The 23,528-nt window shown below is 39.9% G+C and overlaps 3 protein-coding genes across 7 annotated transcripts; 1 reads left to right on the top strand and 2 right to left on the bottom strand.

The window, feature by feature from the left end:
• Nucleotides 1-2,241: 2,241 nt before the first annotated feature.
• On the bottom strand, nucleotides 2,242-3,839 carry LOC135613636 (ethylene-responsive transcription factor TINY-like). The gene has a single exon (XM_065110665.1). It carries the CDS (start codon nucleotides 3,615-3,617, stop codon nucleotides 2,886-2,888), a length of 732 nt encoding a protein of 243 aa, XP_064966737.1. The 5' UTR covers nucleotides 3,618-3,839; the 3' UTR covers nucleotides 2,242-2,885.
• Nucleotides 3,840-6,496: 2,657 nt separating this feature from the next.
• Nucleotides 6,497-11,035, top strand: LOC135615441 (uncharacterized). Of its 5 annotated transcripts, XM_065113939.1 has the most exons (6): nucleotides 6,497-6,594; nucleotides 8,658-8,780; nucleotides 9,109-9,163; nucleotides 9,225-9,282; nucleotides 9,405-9,640; nucleotides 9,759-11,035. In XM_065113939.1, exons 2-6 carry the CDS (start codon nucleotides 8,770-8,772, stop codon nucleotides 9,807-9,809), a joined length of 411 nt encoding a protein of 136 aa, XP_064970011.1. In that variant the 5' UTR covers nucleotides 6,497-6,594; nucleotides 8,658-8,769; the 3' UTR covers nucleotides 9,810-11,035. The 5 variants fall into 5 exon arrangements, 2 of the variants coding, with proteins under 2 accessions (XP_064970011.1, XP_064970010.1); XR_010488028.1 differs by lacking the exon at nucleotides 9,759-11,035 and having other exon boundaries at nucleotides 9,123-9,163; nucleotides 9,405-9,715; XM_065113938.1 differs by lacking the exon at nucleotides 9,109-9,163 and having other exon boundaries at nucleotides 9,210-9,282.
• A 481-nt stretch (nucleotides 11,036-11,516) lies between these two features.
• On the bottom strand, nucleotides 11,517-23,073 carry LOC108953158 (uncharacterized). Its single transcript, XM_065113937.1, has 5 exons — nucleotides 21,560-23,073; nucleotides 19,545-20,000; nucleotides 17,278-18,490; nucleotides 16,629-16,676; nucleotides 11,517-14,028 (listed from the first exon to the last, which is right to left on the bottom strand). Exons 1-3 carry the CDS (start codon nucleotides 22,733-22,735, stop codon nucleotides 18,224-18,226), a joined length of 1,899 nt encoding a protein of 632 aa, XP_064970009.1. The 5' UTR covers nucleotides 22,736-23,073; the 3' UTR covers nucleotides 11,517-14,028; nucleotides 16,629-16,676; nucleotides 17,278-18,223.
• Nucleotides 23,074-23,528: the final 455 nt, after the last annotated feature.

Genomic DNA, 23,528 nt, shown 5'->3' with positions numbered 1-23,528 from the left:
GTTCTTTCAGCATCTCATTATGATGCACACATCAATCCTTGTGGGCCCTTCAAATAAAAAATCAAATTGGACTTCTCTTTCCGTGAATCTACTTATTTTGATATCGTTCATCACAGCATTGTTTCTTCACTTGATTGATGTGCCATCTCATCGTTGGCTGTGAACAGTTTGGAGGCTTAATTAGCGCTGTTATAAATGTTCGAAGGAATTAGAGATGCAATTATGATATTAATCATAATTAGTAATACTGTTGTGAATGATTATGATGTTAATCATCAGCCCATAGGTGTTAGTTAGTATGCCAATATTAGATCTTAAATAAATTTTCTATCAAAAATTAAAATTTTTATCTAATAAGTTAGTTGACACGTTCTACTTTCTTACATTATTTATTAATAAGAATAAATACAAAGAATCTTAATTGTTTAAATTGAAGGGATATAAATGAATACTCCATCGAAATCGGTGAGGATAAACACGTTATACTCATATTCCAAAAGGGTATATTTGTAAAAATATACATCCTAGCCTTTAGCCTTGTGGGACCGGCGGCTGGCGACCAACACGGCGGAAAGGCTGTCAAGTATGGTCGCTAGGTCACCACACCTTCTCAAGCTGCTACCTACCACCTTGTCCTCTGCGGCGTCTCTATCTGCGAAAGCTCGAAGGAGACGGAAGGAGTTCGGTTTTACCGACGGAGGCCTTTGGAACGTATCTCTCTGGAAGATGCAGCACGGCCCTTTAAAATCCATGCATTGCCTCATCAGCCACCATCGACACGAGCCGTGTGATCTCTCTGCGGTTATCCCTTTCCACCATTACGCCGCATAGCTCTTGGCTTTGTACGTGCCCTACACCTGTTTGTCTAAATTCGTCTACCGGTAGTTTCCTGTCTTCTCTGCCTTTCACATGCTCTCCTGGGGGCGTGCCAACTGCATGTCCTCCATCTCACTCACGATTGCATGGGGATTTCGTAGGCAGCCATGGGTCATGGGATGCCGTACGTTCCAGGGGCCATTGTGAGGTCTGAACTGTGGTCAACGACATTAGTTCTGAGGCCATACTACTAAATCAACCCTTCCACTTTTAATCTTATGTTGGTGCATTGAAAAGTTCACATGTTGAGCAAAACAATGCAAAAGCCAAATGGTGGTTGTGAATTCTAATTGAGCATCGTTGGTCGACATAATAAAAAATTACTAAGCTACATATATTGATTGCTCTAGTTTTATAGGTGATAGATATTACACGTTTTTTATGCCTATAAACATGGGCAGCAAAGCTTCCTTTGTGACATAAGTATGCTTTCTCTCTCATTGATGTAGAAGAGTTAACTTACAGTCGGAGGAATCCATCACCAACTTTTCTTCCCCTAAAACCCGAGCCATTATCAAGCATGAATTCATCATGCTTGTTAATGTGGTGCTCCGCATCAGTTGCATGCCTTTCGATATTGGAATTATGCAATCACGTGGGCATGTCTTCCTTTTCTCATAGATTCTATACTAAAAGTAAAATGAAGATATTGATATCGGTGTTTTTCATGTTTCAACGACTGTGACGTTTCATTTGCCGAGAATTTGTTTTCGCATTGATGCTTTTATGATTAATCACAATGTCAATAATAATTAGTGATCAAGCCTGTTTGTGTACCTTATACCGTGGCCGCGGGGTTGGTACGACTTGATCCGATTGACGATGTCAAGAATAGTCTTAGGGATGGAGTCTTTGCTTGATCGGGTCGAGCTCGGACTTGGTTGGGAAGCACCTCTTTAGTGAGCCCGTCCACCCTTGTTGTCGTTGGATTCTACACACTGGCCAAGGTCGGGATGGGAAGGGGAGTCTCAACTTAGGTCTCTCCAAAGATCAAATTAGTGGAATTTTATTATTCCAGCTCCCCTTGTCATATGTTGGCAAGGGGTTTTATCATAGTGCATGAGGGAGGGTTGACCGTACGTGACCTTCGCACGACGGTCGACTCCTCGAGCGATGAGTGTATCTTTGGACGTTTGTCGCCCCAGGTGGCGCAGGAGGAGAATAGCCATCATCTCGGATTCCTGGTGGCTCATCCAACGTGGAGCTGTATCTACCTCTCGAGGCTTCGCACTTGGGCTGACGTGACAGGGGTCGTGTTTACGTGACCGAATCGATAATACGCCCTATCAAAGCCAACGAACATAATTTACCTACGTTGATGTACCTGTACATGGTGATGGCGAATGAGCATATGAAACTAGCATGTTTGAGAATAGTATATCTACACGCAGACAGAATATTTTATTCCATTGGAGGATATATAAACTCCGATCAATCAGATGTCAGGAACAAATAATAGGGGCATACAGCTCATTCCCAGGAAGGAAACAGACTATAAATATGAGGTAAAATGCCAGTTCTCGTACGTCGAGCATCCATTTTGACCTCGGAACTCGCATCGAGCAAATAAAATCAAGTACACTCAAACAAGGTAAAAAAAGGTAGAAGAGTACAAATTGGCATCTGCACACAGGCAGACAGCACTTGGAGAGTGCAGTGAAGTCCTACAGTTTCACTGGGCAGGAAAAAAGGAAGAGGAGGAGAAGATGGTTCAGAACAAACCAACAAAGCAAGTACTTCTTTTGATTGAATGCGAGAGGCGGACGAAGAAGAGGAGAATGCTTCCTTTTACATTTCACGTTCGACTATTGCAATGCGCCTGCAGTTATTGTGTCTTCTATATTGGAAGAGAATGCCATATGTAGTATGGCCACAACACACTGTTGACTGCTATCTGCTCCCTATGGCGGACGCTCTTGCCGTCGTTTTGAGTCATTCCACTGGATCGCACAGCTCTTGGAAGGAGTAGGAGAAGAAATGTGCATATCTAAGATTATATATGAACTATATCAGAAACCGCAGGAGAGAGCTTCGCAGCCAGTGGAATTGTCACCTTCCTGTGACCATAATGGCTCAGGGAAGAAATCCTTGTTCTCTTGGACCTCTATCAATGGCGGTGGGTACGCCCACGAGTTCACTGAGTCATGGAAGATGAACTCATCCCCAAGCGCAGCAGAGTCGAAGAGCCCCTCACCTAGCGTGGGGAGCTCCACTATCTCACCCAGCTCATCCGTCGGCGTCGGAGAAGGCCCCTCCGAAGACGACGACCACGACGCGGGGCCGCATGCGCCCGGCGGCTCCATGGCCGCAGCCCGGGTGGCGGCCTCCCGCACGTCGCGCGGGGAGAGGGAGGCTGGGCGGGGTAGCGAGCCGGCGAGCTCCGGGAAGTTGAGGATGGTGGCTGCGGCGCCGTGGCCCTTGACGCAGAGGGCGGCAGCGTCGTGGGCCCGGGCGGCCATCTCGGGGGTGGCGAAGGTGCCGAGCCAGATGCGGGACTTCTTGCGTGGCTGCCGGATCTCAGACACCCACTTCCCCCACGCTCGCATCCGCACCCCGTGGTACACCGGGTGCCGCCTACTGTCCCTTCCCCGCTTTTGCTGCTCCGTGACGCCGCCTTTGAGGGTCATGGACGAGCTCCTCGACGACGACGACGAAGACGAGGACGAGGTGGTTGGCGCAGTGTTCCCGCTGGTTTCAGACTCAGAGGAGGTCCATTTCATTTGGTCGGCCATTAGACCCATCAAACGAAGCTTATCGTCTCGCAGTTAGACCGTGAGGGGGCAGCGGATATGAGAAGCCATAAAGAGGAAGAGGAAGGTAAAGGACTCCTTGTCGTAAAATTACGTGGGCGTCATTTTCAGTGGCATTCTTGTACACACGCAGAGAGATGGAGAGACGACAGGCAACGAGGAGAAAGAGAGGGGGTGGGAGGTGGCCTTTGTAGAGGAAGGGGAGGAAGAGGTGCATGCATCGCTCTCGTCGTGGGACGCAACATCGCAACCCCTTCGGGTACAATTATACCACTACGGGACGCGTACCCGCCCGCTTTCATTTATGAGGCCACATCGGCTTTTCGAGCGTTTCTTTTGCACCTCTGATTCCTCTCCCCTACTCGTACCTACCCCCATCTATCATTGACGTGTGGGGCCTGGTCCCACCGTACCGTTTCTCACGCGCCATTTCTGAAGGAGCCCGGCTTACCCAGGAACTAAGGTCCGGTGAATCTTTCGAGGAACACACACGGCATGGGTTCAGATTACATGTAGACGGTGGTATTACGGATATCATCACCTGCGTGCATCTCTCTAGTCGCTTGATCAACTCATCAACATGAAAGCAACATAGGCTCTTGAGAAGAACACGCGCTACGTAAAGCAAACACCATTCGTATGCTCCGCGATACGCATCGGCTACGCACATCCCATGTCCATGTTAGCTCTGCCTGCCGTACACATGTATGTCTTGTTGGTATTCCTTATTATTATTGTCTTATAGTGTGGTCGATCGAACTCCGGCTTTATCATATTTGGAATTTGCTACCGTTTGAACTTCTCGAGTTGTGTTGCATGCCTTTCATGTGTTCGACGTTATGCCATGCGGGTGACGACGAGTTTTGGAATAGTCAGATCTGATCATTACAGACAGATGGTAATATCGCACCAAAAAGTCTATTAAATGTGGACGGCAAGGACGACGATCAAGTGTCACCGAACGAGTCACAGTGGGACTGCCACACACCCGTCACCCACCGCGCAGATCACCTGCGCAATGCATTCAGAGGCCACAAGGTGTTCTTCGGACGTTTTGTAGTTCTCCCTGTCCGTATGGAAAATTGTCAAACCTAATCTCCTTCCTTCCTTGGTTTAAAATGGAATGTCATGCGCGTGAAGGATCGAGGGAGATGTGTGTTTTGGAGCTTTGCATGAAAATCTTGGTAAGTCAAGGGAAACTTGGAATCATAAAATATATTTTAATTGTTATGGATACTGGAGCTTCTTGTAGAACGTAATCATGATGTCGAATCAGGAAAAGTTTCTTTCTCCACCTTATGTAATTTTATTGTTTCTTTGTTGTGTTTATCATTCTTGTCGGTGAATTTACGTGTTTTGGTCGAGGAGTTAGCATGACTTGGTTCATGGATCAATATCCAAAATTCTCGATGTTTGAGGGTATATCTCTTAGTCAGTTAAAAGAAAAAATATCGAGGTCGAGTTGGAATGGGGGTCGGGAAGGTGGCATCGTCACGTGTCGCTTGGTCGGTTTGGAAGGAGTGCCTAGGCTGAGTTGGATCGGGGGTCGGGGCGACTGCCTTCGAGGGTGACCGAGTTCTTGCACACAGGCCCCCGGGGGGAGGGGGGTTCCTGACTTGGGCCTCTCGAAGATTAAGTCAGTGGTATCTTTTTGTTCCCTTCTCTTTTCCTCTCCTGACCAAGTATCAGTTAGAAGTTTTTATGCTGTTGCCCGCGAATCAATCGTACGCAGATTTAGCATGACAGTCGATCCCTCGAGTGATGAGATGGTATCTTCGTACAGTCGCTGCCCAGTATGCACGGAACGGTGCCATACGGCGCCGTCCCGAGCTTTCCAAGACAAGACTTGGCGAGGGGGCACCTCCCTATACGAGATTGGGCTCGACGTGGGAAAGCAGCTCTCGTGTTAACTTGGTGGGTGCATGATGCTGCATGGGTCATGACGTGGTCTAGATCCAGAATGTGCCTTTTCAATTCTCATGTTTTCAGAACTCATTAAATGATATATTTAGGTTCCAGTGGAACTTCGTTTTGTTTATTTACGGATAATATGGGCCGGCCTGCTAAGGAGGAGTCAAGCTTTGTCTTGGCCCGTATGGAATGTTTGATGGGCAGACAATCTCACCGTCCATTTGTTTGGGCCCTAATCTTGAAGTTTCCTCATCAAGCCGTGCACGTGTCTCAATCGCGCTTACGATTTCTTTAAACCGAGGCATCGGTAACCTTCTTCCTCCTCCATCGTGTGCCTGGTTTTATCTTTTCCTCTCTCTCCCCGTCGCCCTCTCTCTTTGAGGAACCCTTACTCGCCCTACAACGTCCTCGTCCTCGTCCTCGTTGGAGATTTGGTTGTCCTCACCCTACGATATCCTTCCTCTTGTTCGCCTTTATGATTTGCATGCTAAAATTACGGATTGAAATTGTATCCACCGTGTTATTTTTGAGATTATCTTGGGATCTTGTCACCATGAAAATTTGACAACGCAGTCGGTCGTACTCTAATTTTCAAGATTTTTGGTTTCTTGGATTAGGAATGTTGAGTTGATCGTCGTATTTGCACCTTCTGTTCATGACTCTTCCGACTTCTCATCAAGAATGACCGGAGATCCGTACCTTAATTTTCAAGATTTTGATTTCTTGATTTTGTAATGTTGATTTGATAACCGGATTTACATACTCTGTTCATGATTCTTCCGACTTCGTATCAAGAAAGATTGAGGATACAGTTGGTGACACTTTTTGTGGGAAGTCCTCGCTTTTGTTCTTGGCGTTGGTATAACTTTCTTCTTGTTTTGCTACTCGGACAGAAGATTGATCTAATTCAATTACAGGTAGATATTTGTTGATTGATGTGAACCTTAACAAAGAAATACTGCTCATCAGAACATTTCTAGCTATCATATTGCGTTGAATGCCACATCCAACGTCAGCATATAAGAGTTTCATCTGGTGATCAAATCTCAGTTAACAGGTATTCTCCACACCAACTAGCATGAGTTGTGCTGCTCTTCTAGTATATGCTTTCAGATTTGTTCCTCCGGATGAATTTAAGCTGGCACTGCTCACACTAGAGTTGGATTTTGTTAAAGAAAAGACTAATAGAACTGAGCAAGTAAGGTTTTCTTGAAACTTTTGCGTTAATTATATTTCATGTTTGAATGCTGATATTATAATCTACAAATCTTGTTTATGTTGTAGTTGGATGCTGTACTTATCGCTCCACAGCTTCAGAAAAGATTTATTGACCAGATGACACATCCATACCATTTTTTTGAATTAACTTAGATATCTACCAGCTAACATCTTCTATGATTACATACATACATACATACATACATACATACATTTGCATGCAGTATATGACGGTATGACCAACTTGCTTATGTTGCTTAGCTAGTTAGCTGATGTTGAATTTCTTTTTTATATTGGACTTTAAATTAAATTATTCTGAATACTGATAGTTTATTCTTTTTTTTATTTATTGTGCTCCATTTATACAGGGATAATATTAAGATATGTTTTTTTGAGTTTTTTATGGAAGAACTTGACTGGATTAATAGTGTAGAATTTTGTAGAATAACTTTTCACGTATGCTTAACGGTCTCCATTTATATGTCTAAAGTTGAGCAGACCACTTTTATGGAAAGTGGTGGTTTAGTTAAATTTGAGAATATCTGAGACTTGTTTATAACTTGAACTAAGTAGAGGAAATCTTGGGCAGTTTTATTTGGTATTTATAATTTTTTTAAGGGGAGATGTTTTTGACTAAACTGAACTGATTGTTTGATCTTAGTGAACTAGGAATGCCTTAAGGAATAAATCAAAAGGAGTTGGAAGCTATAATCCTTCAGGCAGTACCTACATAACTGGAAATCCGTTAATTCTTCTGATAAAGTCTTAAAGAAAGTAAAGTGTGAAATACAAAGAAAATTAGATTAATGTGAAAAAAGAATGAGAAAGAGAGGAATGCTGTATTATGCCTACTTCTTTTTAAGAAAATGGAAGATGAAAGGCAAAATACACAGACATACAGAAAGTGAACATCTTAAAATCTTTCATCTTTACAGCATCTTTCTGTTGCTTTGTAACTCAATGACATGTAACACTCTTCTGGGTCAAATATAAGTGAGATGCTAGTTCTATAAACTAAATAGAAAAGATTGAAACCGTTATCTTGCACCTGGTCTGTTGCGCTTGGTTGGATTTTATTGTCCAAAAATTATTTCCAGAATATTGTGCAAATGCATAACAAGTCCTAAATGAGGAACGTAAAATTCACATGGCTCATTTGTTTTGACCAAAACTTTATGTACATGTTGAATATAAATAAATAAATGTGTGTGTATATACATACATAAATGTATGTATATAGGTTTTTGAAGATGCTTACAAATCTCAACTAAACATCATAATTCTTGATGATATCGAGAGGTAAGTCGTGCTTTATTCTGATTTTGCTCTGTAGATTCCTAATATCACTTGAACATATGGCTCTAAGATATTATTCCATGTAATAGTTGATTTCTTTGGTAGCTGATTCTTGACTAACATCCACTGACAAATGGAAATAATCATGTATTACAGGGCTTGTTCTTTTGGTTTGTATCTGTATTAACCTACTGTGACTCGATGCTTTTTGTAATGTTCAATGCTTCAGGTTATTAGAGTATGTAGTTATTGGACCATGTTTTTCGAATTTGATTTCACAGACATTACTGGTTCTCCTGTAATGGCTTCCTACAAAGATTCTGTTCTTGTTTACTGTATTAAGTTCCTCTCAAACTCGGTAACGAAAAAAAAAGAAAGAAAGCTATGTTATGTGTGCTTGTCTTTTCATGTACTAAACTATAAGTGACCTATGTGTTATCTCTAGTTTCCACTGTGCCAAAGTTGCTTATTGTGATTTTTTTTATCAGTGAACTATGCATTATGTATAACTCTTTTGTTTGTTATATACACAAGGCATTCATTTAAAAATTGCATGCTGAATTGTGTTGCCTTTTGTATGTTTGCCATGTCTTAATTATTGTTCAGGGTAAGAAGGTGTTGGTACTTGGGACGACAAGCGAGATGGAATTTCTGGAGTCTCTTGGTATATGTGATGCATTCTCTGTTACATATCATGTTCCAAAATTGAACAAGGAAGATGCCAAGAAGGTAAACGAACATGCATGTAGATTTGTATCTTGTTTTAGCTGGTACCCACTTTTTAACTCTTAGAGGTGTACAAAAGGCTAGAGTAGTATTAGTCATGTCCATTTTTTATATTACTACTTATAAAGTCTAAATGAATAGAAGCATGTATATATACTTAACAGGGCAATTAATTGTAGGATAAATATAAAATTCTCTTGGACTTCTTATATATGCTTGCCAAGTTCCATTAGATTATCATCTCTTCAAAAAACTTTGAATCAATGTTGCTACGATTTACAAGTTTTATGATCGTCCTTGCTGGATTATGTATTTCCTAAAGTATTTTTAGGCGATGGTTCGCAGATCTGAATCCAACCAGCTCAGGGCGGCAATGTCCCTACCAGGTGTGTATATTTGCTTTTGACCTTAACTTGTGAAACCTCTGTCCAGGTCCTTCTTTTTCAGAGACCATACGACGTTCTCGTGTTGAATGGTAGTATTTTGGTTCAGCCACAACTGAGAGGTATGGTTGAGCATTTTTGCTTAAAAACAATATTGTTTTGCTTTAAAAAATGATATCAAGTCAGACAAGTAGTCGGTAAGGGCGAGCCGGAAACCTGAGGTGGTTATCTTCTGATTAAAAAGGTGAAAGGTGCTGCGACGAAGACGAGCAACATGCTAAGTTTAGTCCACCCTCCAGGATTCGAGATCTTTTTGCGACGAAGACGAGCAAACGAGACGAGAGAAATTTACGTAACATACTTTGTCCGCCTGTAGCTGGCGGCAATAGAACAAACAAGGCGAGACAAAAAAAGAAAAAGAAAGCAATCATACGACTTTGGTGCGAATCTTCAGATCCGTCCTGCCTCGAGTTCTTGCTGGTATGTCGGCCGCTTTCTTAGCTTACCTTTTCTTGTCTTATTTGGCTGGTAATTTGATTCCTACCTTCTACCCCACCCCACGCATCAGTATGATTTAATGTTTATGAATAAGATACAGATGTCGTCATCAAGTTTAGGAGGAACACACACAATAAAACCATATGGGTAGATGGCATCAGAGAACCAATACACCTTGGCTTTTGTCCCCAGAGAACACAACGGAAAATCACTCAAATATAAATAAATTTGATACAAGGAAAAAAAAAAGTAAATACGAAGCAAAAAAGGATAAATTACTTTTATACGAAGCAAAAAAGTATTTACTTTTAGTTTTTCTCGTAGAGCACTCATCCCTCAATAAACAATAGTAATGAATAAATATTTCTTTTTGTTATAAATAGAATTATTAAGCAAAATTAATCATATATTTTTTTAAAAAAATAAATATGATAAAAATGTAATAAAATGGTGATTTCGTAAGTATATGACTAATTATTAAAATGATCTTGAATAGAATCAATATAATCTAACTTCAAAATTTTTTAGCTAAAGTATAGTATTTTACTATTTGGTGCATCACTGCAATGACATTGGGTTTAATTAATATTTATCACTAATGAGTTTATTTAACGATTTTATTATTCGTATTTATAATATATAAATGGTATTACTATATGATGTTTTGTCTTCATAATTAATTATATGATTTTTTATTTTTATAGTATTCATAATTTTCTAATTTCTAATATTACTTTTAAAACTATTTATATTTTGATTGTTAAAAAGGATAAAAAAAAAGAAAGTTTACGTCGTGAAAGAAGGCAAATCCCATTAAAAAAAATGAAAGCAGATGAACGAATTACCTATTGGACTCTAGAATTATAACCCAAAGTACAGAGGACGGAATACGACGTACAGAAGAGCTTCCGTGTCAAAGTCTGATCTAACTAAACCAGACTTGGAATCCAAAGCAAAAGAGGCCGACTGAACACGATCGCCGCACTCAGACACGAGAAGACGACGAAAGAAATGAAAGCTTCCGTGCCAAAGCGGTCTGCCTTTCTACGCCGCATCGGGAAGGGGAAACACAAAAAAAAGATCAGGAAGATGATGCTGACACGAGAGGTGGAAGGAAGTTTACCGCTCTCCCATAATAGAGATTCCTTTGGATGCTTCTCCCGGTGGGTGTGTGGAGCACAGACACTGAATGTGGTCCGTCGTTCCAATCCCTCACGTAATCGGGCCGTCTCCGGCTATAAATAACCCCCCCCGACCGAGCGAACGCTTCTAACCAGGAACGCATACCACACCACAATTTGTTGAGCCGTTGTGCTTGTTGCCTCTCGACATGTCGACCTGCGGCAACTGCGACTGCGCTGACAAGAGCCAGTGCGTGTAAGTTCTCTTCCTCCCCGCCCTCCCACCTCTTTGTGATACACACAACAAATATGCATGAGGGTTGAGTTTAATATTGACCACAAGAACTTGGGTTTGCTCCTGCAGGAAGAAGGGAAACAGCTACGCTACCGAGACTGTTGCGACCGAGAAGAGGTATTATTGATCTCTCTCATGGGTGAGGGTGTGGGAGTATCTTGTCCGCATGATGAAATTCCACAACATGATGACTCAGCAAACAAGATCCTTTTATTCTTGAGAAAACAACTAAAAGAAGAAAAAAAAAACAGAGAATATATCTGCGATTATTTCTTTTTGAGTGATGTGGAATTCCATGCCATAGCTTAAAACTATTTTCGAAGTCGAAGCATATTACATACCTCTTGATGAATTAGTAAGGATGATTAAAAGTAAGCCATCTAAAGCAGAGTAACTACTTACGTTTCTTTCATGTCATCTCTGTCTTACAGCTTCTTGGATGGTGTAGTCGATGCCCCAGCAGCCGCCGAGACGGAGGGAGACTGCAAGTGTGGTCCTTCCTGCGCCTGTGTTGACTGCCAATGTGGCCAGTGACAGCTTCTTAGCTAGTAATGACAATATATAATATGTTCGAGTAAATAACTTGGGGCTTGCATGGCTAATCGTTTATCAGTGTGTCATGATGTCAGATGGGATAGGGTTGTGTCTACCTTGTCTACATCTGTACTGTTATCATACATGATAAATAAAGAATTATTAGTATTAATTTGGTTTCAGGTGATAACTACTGCTCCTTTCAACCGAATCACTACTGTTACGTGAACAAACATGTAATAGTAGTGATTCAGTAGGACGACTTTTGTCTATTTAACTTCTGCTTTGGGTTGCAAAAATATGTTCTTCCTGATTCACGAAAGAGGGTGTCCATGAGCATTCGGCTATTGAGCGATGTTGGATGAGGCCTCAAAGGGAAGAATTTATGCTTAGGACTCTGAGTTCGATGGTTGCCACCGACCTCCTCAAGTACCAAGACACATACCCTTCCTTCCGAGGCCTATCCAACATCGCTCGTATCGTCGACTTCACCCCTCCTTTGGAGGCCTCATCCAAGTCATCTTATTGTAGTAATGATGAAGATGGGACAGCATCAAAGAAGCTATGCAGTCGATGCTGATATCTCACTCCCTATTTGAAAGGCCTACATGAGGTCAATGTTGCTTACATTCATTAATAAAGAACAAGGAAATAAACATGCAGTTGAAACATCGTCTTCTTAGAGGCCGGAAACACAAATGGTTGAAGAAAAACTATATCATCGTCAACATAATAAAGAACAAGGAAACAAACAAGCAGTTGAAACATCATCTTCGTAGAGGCCGTAAACACAAATGGTTGAAGAATAACTATATCAATGTCAACATAATAAAGAACAAGGAAACAAACAAGTAGTTGAAACATCATCTTCTTAGAGGCCAGAAACACAAATGGTTGATATACCATATATCATTAATACATCAATGTAGTGATGATTATAGTCTAATCATTGTAAACCACATGTGCCCGAGACAGCTCCTAGAACAAGGATGATTGTGGCGTGTACTGGTACGGACCATGGATAATGTCAGAACGTCTATTTTCACCATTGATTTATTGCTCTGATCATAAGATTGATCACCGTATTACTATTCGGAGAAGTGTGACCAACTACCACCATACTATTATTGGTCGCAAGATTCTTCTTAATATGATGACTGTAAATACGATGAGCTTCGCTATGTGTTTGCATCGTATATAGGCTCTATCGCATCATGCTATCTATGTGGCATTTTGTACAAAGAATGTAACAAGGATGCACATTCTCTTGTATGTGTTGCAAGAAATAAGAGTGTCTCTTGTACATGGAATGGTGACTTGCCCTATTACCATGACCTCACAAGTATTTTGTACTCACATGGTTAGTTTTTAATACAGTTATTTTCTTTAAAAAATAATCCTAACATAGTTTGACCCATACCTAACTTGTATCTATATTATAAATTAGACATTAACTGTTGAGTGATCTACCTTATATCTATACCATAATCAGTTAACAAAAAAGTTCAAGAATACTCATACTCAGTTTGCACCTACAACAATATCCATCTATAATTAACCCAACTAAAATATAAAAAACTAAGCTAAATATTATCATGACCCAAGTTTGATAAGCTAACTAATTTATCAATTTCATTTGTCCTAAACCACTGACAAAAATGTTCAAACTAAAGTTAATATTAATACAACCATTGTACCCTTATAAATCAATCTTAACTAAGTATTCAATGTCGGATTAATCGAAGTGCTAATGTATTTTATTTAGAGTCATAATTATTATCAGATAAAGATATATGATTTTTATATATAAGTTGAAAACACAAATTTGATTCCTAAAAAGAAAACCGTCAACTATTTAAGCATAAGGCAACATAAGATTTATGATGGCACAAGACTATGCCAGTAGAGCTATTTAAGCATGGCAAGTCATAAGATTTATGATGACAATGTCAATAGAATCAAAAGAAATGCATAAATTTGCTTAAACATATAAGCTAAAGCAATTAATTGAAAATAGAATCATATTGTTTAATCACAAAGTAAACATATAAGCTAAAGCTTTAATTGAAAGTAGAATCATATTGTTTAATCACAAAGTGAAAAACCTTTAGCTCCTTGCCATTCAACAGCTTCCGCATCTGGCGGTCCATAAAGCAACATTCATTTCACATGCTTGATACCTAATCTCGAGGATATAACAATCAGAAAGGAATAAAGACTTAGACATTTTTTATGTTGATAACTTAAAAGTATGCACAAAAACAACTTATCAACAACATGGGGAGGAAAAACTCGAGAAGCAAATGCTCGTCGAAAAATTTCAATGAATCCAACGGTTAGTCCTCCAATTCCTAGCTTCTGAAGGTTGAACTCTTTATGATGGAAAATTTTGCTGCTGGCAGCAGCTTCACGCTGATTAACTGTGTAAAGATATAAAAAATGTTATCATGATTTACCTATGGAAAAGATTATACTCTAAAAAAAGTTTGCTAAAAGATCAAATAAAACAAAAAAATAAAAAAACCTTAATGCCTGAATTTGGAGAACCAAACACAAAATATGTCTATGTGGATATTATTCCTCTATCCATACCTTTGGATTCATCTTGGCCCCCACTATTAGAGCTTGATTAACTATAAATATATAGTTTGTTCCAAAATATTCAAATGAGACTCTTTCACCTGTTATTAAATGAATTATCAGATAGTCGCAAGATAAAACTCTGTACCAAATCCCAGAGCTTGGCTATTATAGAAGCCACAGGTAGGACTATAATGTGTTAGGATGATTCTTATTGTAATACAATAAGCAACAAAACGAGTACAAAATAATGCTTAACCTTGGTAATATACTAATTAAATATCCTGAAAATGAAACCATTTAGTATATGGATAAATAATGGTTTCACTGAGAGCCATTATATGCATATTTAACAATTTCACTCATCCCCAAGTCTTCAAAAGTGGATCCATTCACTCAAGAGGGATATAAACTTAATAATAACAATAATTCCACAATAGATCTCATTCAAGATATTAGAACAATCAGCGATTTTGGTGTGGCTCAACAATATAATTGTAGAACATTTACCACAAAATTGAAATAACATAACCACTTTGGAAATTAGCATTGGAAGATCAGATTTTGGTGGATTAATATTTAAGAAATTGATCTTGAATTTTTATCTGAAGAAGGTTCACATTGTTGATAACTTTGTCATTGAAATGTCTAGTAAAGTTTTTAATTGCAGAGGTTAAATTCATTGCAGACAAAAAAAGAGAAAGAAAACAAGAAACATAGGTTAAGGAAGAGAAATAAAACAGACCAAAAAGAAAAGTGATAAGGTCTGGAAGCCAAAAATGAACTTACATAACTTTTAAGTCATTCTCCAACAACCTGTTTTTATGGAAGCAGATACTCCTCCACTTATTATTACTCAACCTATGTTTCCTTTCCACTTAGAACATCAATTTGAAAGCAAAGAGAAATAACCAGTTAATATTCTCCCATATATAACTTAAAGCATTCTTCCTTTATTAAAAGGATTCGACCTCCACTCAAGCTAACCCATCATAGCATTATCTATACAAATGAGTCCCGCATACAATGTATCTGGATTCTGGAATCATTTTATTCCAATAGAAGACTATAAACATCCATAAAAGAGTATCTAACAATATTAAACAAAAATCTTGTATCAGTAAGATTTAACTTAGACCAAATCAAGCCTCATTTCAATTTAATATAACTTAGACATATATACATATACACACATATACACACACACACACACACACATATATATATATACATATGTGCATGTATATATACATGTATACATGTATAATACATATATATATATATAATACATGTATAATACATATATATATATAATACATGTATAATACATATATATATATATATATATATATATATATATATATATATGTAAATATGTATCTATGTATATGTATACATATACATACATACATACACAAACGTGTGTATACATACAAGTACGCATTTATGTATACAAGAGAACAGTTTCAATCATGTCTATTTAGTTTATCGAACAACTAACATCTCACTTATATCTGACCCGGAAGAGTGTTACATGTCATTGAGTTGCATAGCAACAGAAAGATGCTGTAAACATGAAAGATTTTTAGATGTTCACTTTCCGTATGTATGTGTATTTTGTCTTTTATCTTCCATTTTCTTAAAAGGAAGTAGGCATAATACAGCAGTCCTCTCTTTCTCGTTCTTTTTTTGCATTAATCTCATTTTCTTTCTTAAAGTCTTCATAAAAAGAATTAATGGATTTCCAGTTCTGTAGGTACTGCCTGAAGGATTATAGCTTCCAACTCCTTTTGATTTATTCCTTGAGGCATTCATAGTTCACTACGATCAAACAATCAGTTCAGTTTAGCCAAAAAATCTCCCCTTAAACAAATTATAAATACCAAATAAAGCTGCCCAAAATTTCTGCTACTTAGTTCAAGTTATAAACAAGTCTCAGATATTCTCAAATTTAACTAAACCACCACTTTCCATGAAAGTGGTCCGCTCAACTATAGACATCTAAACGGAGACCATTAAACATACGTGAAAAGTTATTCTACAAAATTCTACACAATTAATCTAGTCAAGTTCTTACATAAAATACTCAAAAAACATATCTTAATATTCTCCCTGCATAAATAGAGCACAATAAATTAAAAAAAAGAAGAAACTATCAGTATTCAGAATATTTAATTTAAAGGCCGATATAAAAAAGAAATTCAACATCAGCCAAGTAGCTAAGCCACATAAGCATACGTGGCATATATATATATATATATATATATACACACACATATATATATATACACACACATATATATATATACACACACATATATATATATACACACACATATATATATATATATATATACACATATATGTGTGTGTGTGTGTGTGTATAGAAGATGTTAGTAGATATATAAGTTAATTCAAAAAAATGGTATGGATGTGTCACCTGGTCAATAAATTTTTTCTGAAGTTGAGAGATAAGTACAGCATCCAACTACAACATAAACAAGATTTGTAGATTATAATATCAGCATTCAATCATGAAAGACAATTAACACAAAAGTTTCAAGAAAACCTTGCTCAGTTCTATTAGTCTTTTCCTTTAACAAAATCTAACTCTAAAGTGAGCAGTGCCAGCTTAAATTTATCCGGAGGAACAAATCTGAACGAACAAAAGCGAGGGCTTCCCACAAAAAGTGTCACCAACTGTATCCTCAATCTTTCTTGATGAGAAGCCGGAAGAATCATGAACAGAGTAAGGGTAGCATCCGGTTACCAAATCAACATTACAAAATCAAGAAATCGAAATCTTGAAAATTAAGGTACGACCAACCGGATCTCCGGTCATTCTTGATGAGAAGTCGGAAGAGTCATGAACAGAAGGTGCAAATACGAAGATCAACTCAACATTCCTAATCCAAGAAACCAAAAATATTGAAAATTAGAGTGCGACCGATTGCGTTGTCAAATTTCATGGTGACAAGATCCCAAGATAATCTCAAAAAGAACACGGTGGATACAAGTTCAATCCGTAATTTTAGCAATGCAAATCATAAAGACGAACAAGAAGAAGGATAAAGTAGGGTGAGGACAACCGAATATACATCGAGGACGAGGCCGAGGGCGTTCTTGGACCCGGGTGCGGCGTACTTGTCAAGATCCATGGAGGAGCAGTAGGCGAAGTTGGCGAGGACCAGATCCTGGCTCGGCGTGTTCACCACGATCATTGAGTCGGCCACCGACGAGGGGCCGAACCCGAACCTCCCCCCCATACGAGAACGAAGGGGGGAGGGAGAGAAAGGACTGGGCGAGTAAGGGTTCCTCGAAGAGAGAGGACGACGGAGAGAGGGAGGACTAGATCAACAGACTCATGATGGAGGACGGGAGGAGGTTACAGGGGACACGATGGCTTGGTTTAAAGAAATGGGAAGCGCGATTGAGATATGTGTTGTTCGTTTAAAGAAATGGGAGACTTATTATCAGAAAATTAAAGTTTGTAAAGTTTATAGTGATTAAGCCAGACAATAATAATAAGGAATACCAACAAGACATAATAAGTATTACCCACGTCAGCATCTTTTCAGAAGCCCGCTGGCAGGTCAGGGGTGATGTCAGCATTCCGGGGGGTGATGTCAGCATTTGGTTCGTAAAAATCAAATGTAACACACAGATCAGTAGCAAACATCTGCGTCGACCATTTCGCAATGCATTCTCAAGATCCTAATAGAAAAAGAGGGAACAACAAGATTTTTATACATCTGATGAACAAATCTAAATTAGATAAAAAAATTGACCTAGTAAGACTAATACTTTCCTCATACTACAGTACAATATGGACATTGGCATCTGACTGTTTATCATGGACATGGATGCATGCAGGTGTCCTATCACATTGGAGAGGCTGAAAGAAGCTTAGCCGCAAATAAGAGAAAATTTTGACATCAACCATGGTGTATGTATACTCTGTTACTAGATGAGCTACAAAACACCATAACGGAGGAGCAAAAATCCAATAGCGCGCGGGTAGACAAGTTATACAAGTTAGGGCAATCGGGGTTTTGAGCTATTTGCATGCAAGGGAGTTCTGAGCTTTTGGATCCAATCGAGTAACCGTTTCTTGTGATCCTGGCAGGTCAAGTGTTGAAGCTGATTTAATGTTCCATCCTGAGTGACAGCAGATTGAAACTGCTCCAATACCTTTACAATCTGCCAAAATTCGAGCCTCTTATCGGGAACTACTGCCCAGCATTGCTCTATGAGGGCGTGAAGAGGTGAAGGACAATCAATAGGAATGATTGGCCTCAAGTTCTGAAACATTAAGAATATACATTGAGCATCAGATACCTCTACTTCTCAAGAAGACATGGAAACTAAGATTAGAATATGGAACATGATAAAGCAGAGTGAACCTTATCCAATAATGACAACAACAGCTAAAATTTACTATGCAAAAGTTTAAAATCTTTCCTTTGTTAACCAAAAACAAAGTCATTTATAATTGATAAAGATGAAAAAGCACGGACAACCATTCAAGTACATGATAAATATATCAAGTGAAAATAACCAATGATTAGATTACTGTACCCAGGTAGTTTTATGGAAAAAAAGTGAAATCAAAGTGGTACATATATAAATGTAACACATGAACCTTTTTCCTGGTTTCAGTTTTGGGTGGCTGGGTTGTGGAGGGTTTCCTTAGTGTGTGCGTGTGTGTTTTCTTTTTTCTTTTCTGCTGGGGCAATCTTCACATAGTCAATGAATAGTATCTTTACGTTAAAGCAAGCCACAAAATTTTGAGGAAAGATTATTGATTCTTGTTCACTATATAAAGAGAAAATGAGTGGTATTATCCATAACACCTTATGGACAAGATGGAAACACCATGATACTAATGCTATTACAAAAGCAAGTTCATAAACCATCCTCAGATAATAAGGGGGGATGGACCCCAAAACCCATGCTAATTTGTCTTTCTCATTCCAGGTGTATTCTTTAACTCTGTAATTTTCATAGCAAAATTTTCAGGAGGATTTCAGATTGTCATCACCGAGCATGAGTCTTTTTCATAAGAGGTCTTATTACAATTATTCTCCCGTACACCTGCATGCCTGTGTATGCATGGTTGTCTTTTTAAAGCTTTTTTAAGCATACATATATTTACAAACCCAACTGGCTTTCTTACACTCGAATTTTTTAGGAAAAGTCGTCTTTGTTGACTTAAAACAAATGCTTATCATGATTGTCGAACAAGAAGTTTATTTCTAATTCTAGTATCAAAGTGTAACAAAACAGAAAGAAGTTTGATTATGATCTGAAAGTAGTTATACTTAGACAGAAATATTCTGATGATGCAAAAATATACCTTATTAACCACTGCAAAAGCTGCTTGGATTGGTGTCATATCCTCATATGGAATTGTCCCTGTCACCATCTCCCACAGTAGTAATCCAAAGCTGTAAACATCAACTTTCCGCCCATAAGGCTTATGTTTGATCATCTCAGGTGCCATCCAGCGATAAGTTCCAGGGTCCTCTGTAAGTGCGTCACAATATGCTTCCTCACATGCTATTCCAAAATCAACAATTTTAATGCAGAAGTCTTGATCAAATAGAATGTTCTCAGGTTTCAGGTCACGATGGATAACCCCTTGTGAATGAACATATTCCATTCCTCGTGCGATATCTAAGGCAATTGCAATTAATCTTTGTAAAGGAAGAGATTTGTGGTCAAGCTTGTGCAGAAATGCTCTTAAAGAGCCTCCAGAAAGATACTCAGTGATGATACAAAAGACTGGTGGCTGTTTATATGCCCCTGCAAGCTGCATTACACCAGAGATAATCACCGAGCAAGGTTAGCATAGTGTTTGTAAATAAATAAATAAGGTTAACATCATGCCACTGTCTTGACTAGTCAAATTCCATAAACTATTTCAATCAAACTTTGTGACGGTGGTGATGTAACAGTCATAACACATAACTGACATCCTTACTTCGAGCATTTATATTTTACAGAAAATGTTACCTTGCTCAACATTATATATACAAATTTATTCTTCGAAGCAATAAGGGTACTAACAGCTTATAAATCTAAATGTCACTTGTCACCATCTACAGTCTTATTGATTATGCTAGTTTTTATGTGGTAGATAAATAGGAGTTGATAAGTAGTCAGATGGCATAAATATAAGAGCAAAAAAAAGCGCACTAAGTTAACCAATTCTAGAAGCATACGGTGTAGTTAGTTGATTTGTTTCACTTTATTAATCTCATATTATGTTGATGTTGCTGGTGACAAGATAGGTTACTTCAAAATGAGCAATGTGTACCTATGATATTTATCAACAATCAACATGCCTCATACCAAAATAATATAGCAAAAGTTGTCATATTTGGTCCCTTGACAGTGTTCTAGTGAAAAACCAAAAAGATTGTAGCAACACGAGGGGACGAGGCATCCTAAGATAGCCCACATTTGTATTGTAATTGCATATGTTATAACATGCCCACATTTCTCTTTATATCAGAGTATGAAGTGCATCACCGAGTGGCAGAATAGAGTCCTACAAATGAGTACTAAGTGCATCTATAAAGTTCTATAGAAGACCAGCCCTTGACTAGTTATAGCTTATAGAAACCTTCAATCCTTGCCCTAACATAGCATTACATTATATTCTGTCTACAACATAGCATCAGTCACACGGTGTCATGTAAAGGTATCGACTTAAGGGAAAGTTATTTATAATCCCTTTGCAGAGTCTTGGTTCCACGAGAAGCAAGGATGTTGGAATTTGAGATCATCAAAAGGAGTATTCTTCAGTCCAGAATTTTTAAGTACTTGAGATCAAAGAAAAATAAGTAACCAACTTAGTATGTGAAAGGTATAGAAAAAGCCCAAAGAAAATCTTAAGCATATTAATGACTCCTTTGTGCATAACAACAAAATTCTGGTAAATGCACTTGTCTATTTAGAAATGACGGTTCATGGAAAACATTCAAGATCTAGCACATAATAAGATAAAATTAGCAATCATAGATATGTTCTGAATACATGATCAATAAAATAATCCAATTAATTTACTTAATTTATTTAGAGGCAAGCTTTCTAATGATCATGAAGCTATCAAAAAATTTACTTCACAAGACATTCTAGTTAAGAATTTTGTCAGGAAAACCTATTAGATTAACCTTTGATCTGGCTTACAGAAAAGTGCAGGATTTGTCAAATGTTGCTCAAGCTCATGGAGAACCAAGACAAAATATATATGACAGATTATAGTATAGTGTTATCATTAATTATGACCAGGTTGATGCAGAACTACATGATAGAGAAGTGGTAGATGTAACCAGAAGAAGGCAGAACCTAGGAGATGACATGCACCTTAATCACATTGCGGTGATCGAGATGTGATAACATTGTCACTTCTCTCGTGAACTGCTTCTCCAGTCGTGCAGCCATCACTCCATTTTCGTCATCATCGGGTTGACTAATCATCTTCACAGCAACAGGCTTATCGTTAAAGACACCGTGGTATAGCCTACTGTGAGCACCGCAGGCAAACCTAAGCCCAAAGTACAATTGGGAAAGATCGGCATTCCATTTCTCGGTCGTCTCCAAGGCAGTGACCTTCCCTCCCCCATGGTCGAAGCACCTCGCCCAAGAAGTTCCCTTCCTGGGCCTCGACTTATCAAAGGCTTTCCTCAGTTCCAAAGCTGTTCTCCAATCAAGCTCGTGATGCGCACGAGCTTTATCGCACTTTTTCCTCGAAGGCGGCGGGGTGGAGAATCTCCTTCCGATCGAACGAGCTTCTTTGAAGACCTCGGAGAGGACGGTGGTTGGAAGAGGTGATATTGACCTTTGCTTGGATTTCGACTCCCGCTCGTGACGGGAGTTGGAATCTGGTTTAACCCTTCCAGAAGAGGCAGCGCCCATCGTAGAATTCAAGCTCCCGGCTTTCTGATGAGAAACCGGAAACTTCGAGGTCGCAACCACGATAGATCGAGATGGGACTCCTTCCGGATAGAAGGAGAAATCAGAACACCTGGCGCTCCGGCTCTCCGCCTTCTTCAAGTCCAATCGATCGCCATCATCAGGTTGGGAACTCGAGCGGGAGTTGGCATCTGGTTTAACCCTTCCAGAAGAAGCAGCGCCCATCGTAGAATTCGAGCTCCCGGCTTTCTGATGAGAAACCGGAAACTTCGAGGTCGCAACCACGATAGAACGAGATGGGACTCCTTCCGGATAGAAGGAGAAATCAGAACACTTGGCGCTCCGGCTCTCCGCCTTCTTCAAGTCCAATCGATCGCCATCATCAGGTTGGGAAGTCGACCTGTTTGCGGATATCTTCGCCGACGATTCCGCGCTCGAGTTCTTCAGGCTCCGCGAGGGATCAGAGCCAGATCGGACCGAGGACCTGCCCGAGAGCAAACACGCGTTATCCGAATTCGATTCCTTGGGATCCGGAAGCAGGACCACATCAGGGTCCGAGCTCGTTCGGTGGTGCGGCGTGTGGGAATACTTCGCCCTCAGCACCCAAGAGCTGCGCTCCTCCTCCATTCTCCTCCGCGCCGGGGATCAACGATCCGACCTCGAAGCCCTCGCAAGCCCTCGATTAGAGGGAACTCGAGGACGACCAGGAAGCGGACCCCAAGATGCCGCCGCGCCCGGACCTATCACGCAGTCGCCGGATCCCAATCTCCATCGCCGCAGATCGAACCCTATCAGCGTCGCGACGGGGCCATAAATCAATCGATTACCAAAAGGCGTTGCGCAAATAATGCGAAAGGCGAGCAAACGAGCAGCCCAACACAACGAATTAAAGGAACGGAACGAAAAGGGTGGGGGGCCGCAAAGCGATCAAATAGGAGGGACGAGTCGGGTACGGATCCGCCACTCCCGCGCCCGGCTCCCGTTTCCGCTTCGGTTTGGGCGTGTACGACACCGTACCTTATGCCGTCGTTCGCGATAAAAATAACAGAGGGCGCTCGATCATTCCCGTCCGCCAATTTTGAGGACATCCTAGCCGTTTATCTTTGATCGAGGGGCTCGGTTCGGAATAAAGTCTGGCGGTGCGCGCGTGGGCTGTCTCAACCGGGACAGGACGCAGGGAGTTTCCTCCTCCCACGTCTTGACGTTAGGAAAAGCCCTGCGTTGACCGATTCCCACGCGGCGGTCCCTGCACGAGAAAACGATTGCGAGGGGGGCCGGCCGACGCGGGGTGCGGTGGGGTGGGGTGCTAAAAACCGCGGTTTTTAGGGTCAAAGCACAAGGTCTCCGTTTCCTTCGTATTCCATCACGCGGCTTCGTCTCTGCTTGATGGGCGGCTATTCGGCTTCCACGTTTCTTTGAT

The sequence above is a fragment of the Musa acuminata genome, chromosome BXJ2-6 (assembly GCF_036884655.1).
Source record: "Musa acuminata AAA Group cultivar baxijiao chromosome BXJ2-6, Cavendish_Baxijiao_AAA, whole genome shotgun sequence".
NCBI lineage: Eukaryota > Viridiplantae > Streptophyta > Magnoliopsida > Zingiberales > Musaceae > Musa > Musa acuminata.
Note: the sequence above shows the minus strand (reverse complement) of the source record. Positions and strands in the feature narration are given on the sequence as shown.

Excerpts from the sequence above, each read along its gene's own strand:
- LOC135613636 (XM_065110665.1), bottom strand. The coding sequence starts at position 3,617 with ATGGGTCTAATGGCCGACCAAATGAAATGGACCTCCTCTGAGTCTGAA.
- LOC135615441 (XM_065113938.1), top strand. The coding sequence starts at position 8,694 with ATGGAATTTCTGGAGTCTCTTGGTATATGTGATGCATTCTCTGTTACA. Across the intron at positions 9,283-9,404 it reads GGTTCAGCCACAACTGAGAG|GTGAAAGGTGCTGCGACGAA; the intron begins GTATGGTTGAGC and ends CTGATTAAAAAG. Across the intron at positions 9,641-9,758 it reads CCTGCCTCGAGTTCTTGCTG|ATGTCGTCATCAAGTTTAGG; the intron begins GTATGTCGGCCG and ends AATAAGATACAG.
- LOC108953158 (XM_065113937.1), bottom strand. The coding sequence starts at position 22,735 with ATGGAGGAGGAGCGCAGCTCTTGGGTGCTGAGGGCGAAGTATTCCCAC. Across the intron at positions 20,001-21,559 it reads ATCACCGCAATGTGATTAAG|CTTGCAGGGGCATATAAACA; the intron begins GTGCATGTCATC and ends GGTGTAATGCAG. Across the intron at positions 18,491-19,544 it reads CTTTTGCAGTGGTTAATAAG|AACTTGAGGCCAATCATTCC; the intron begins GTATATTTTTGC and ends TTAATGTTTCAG.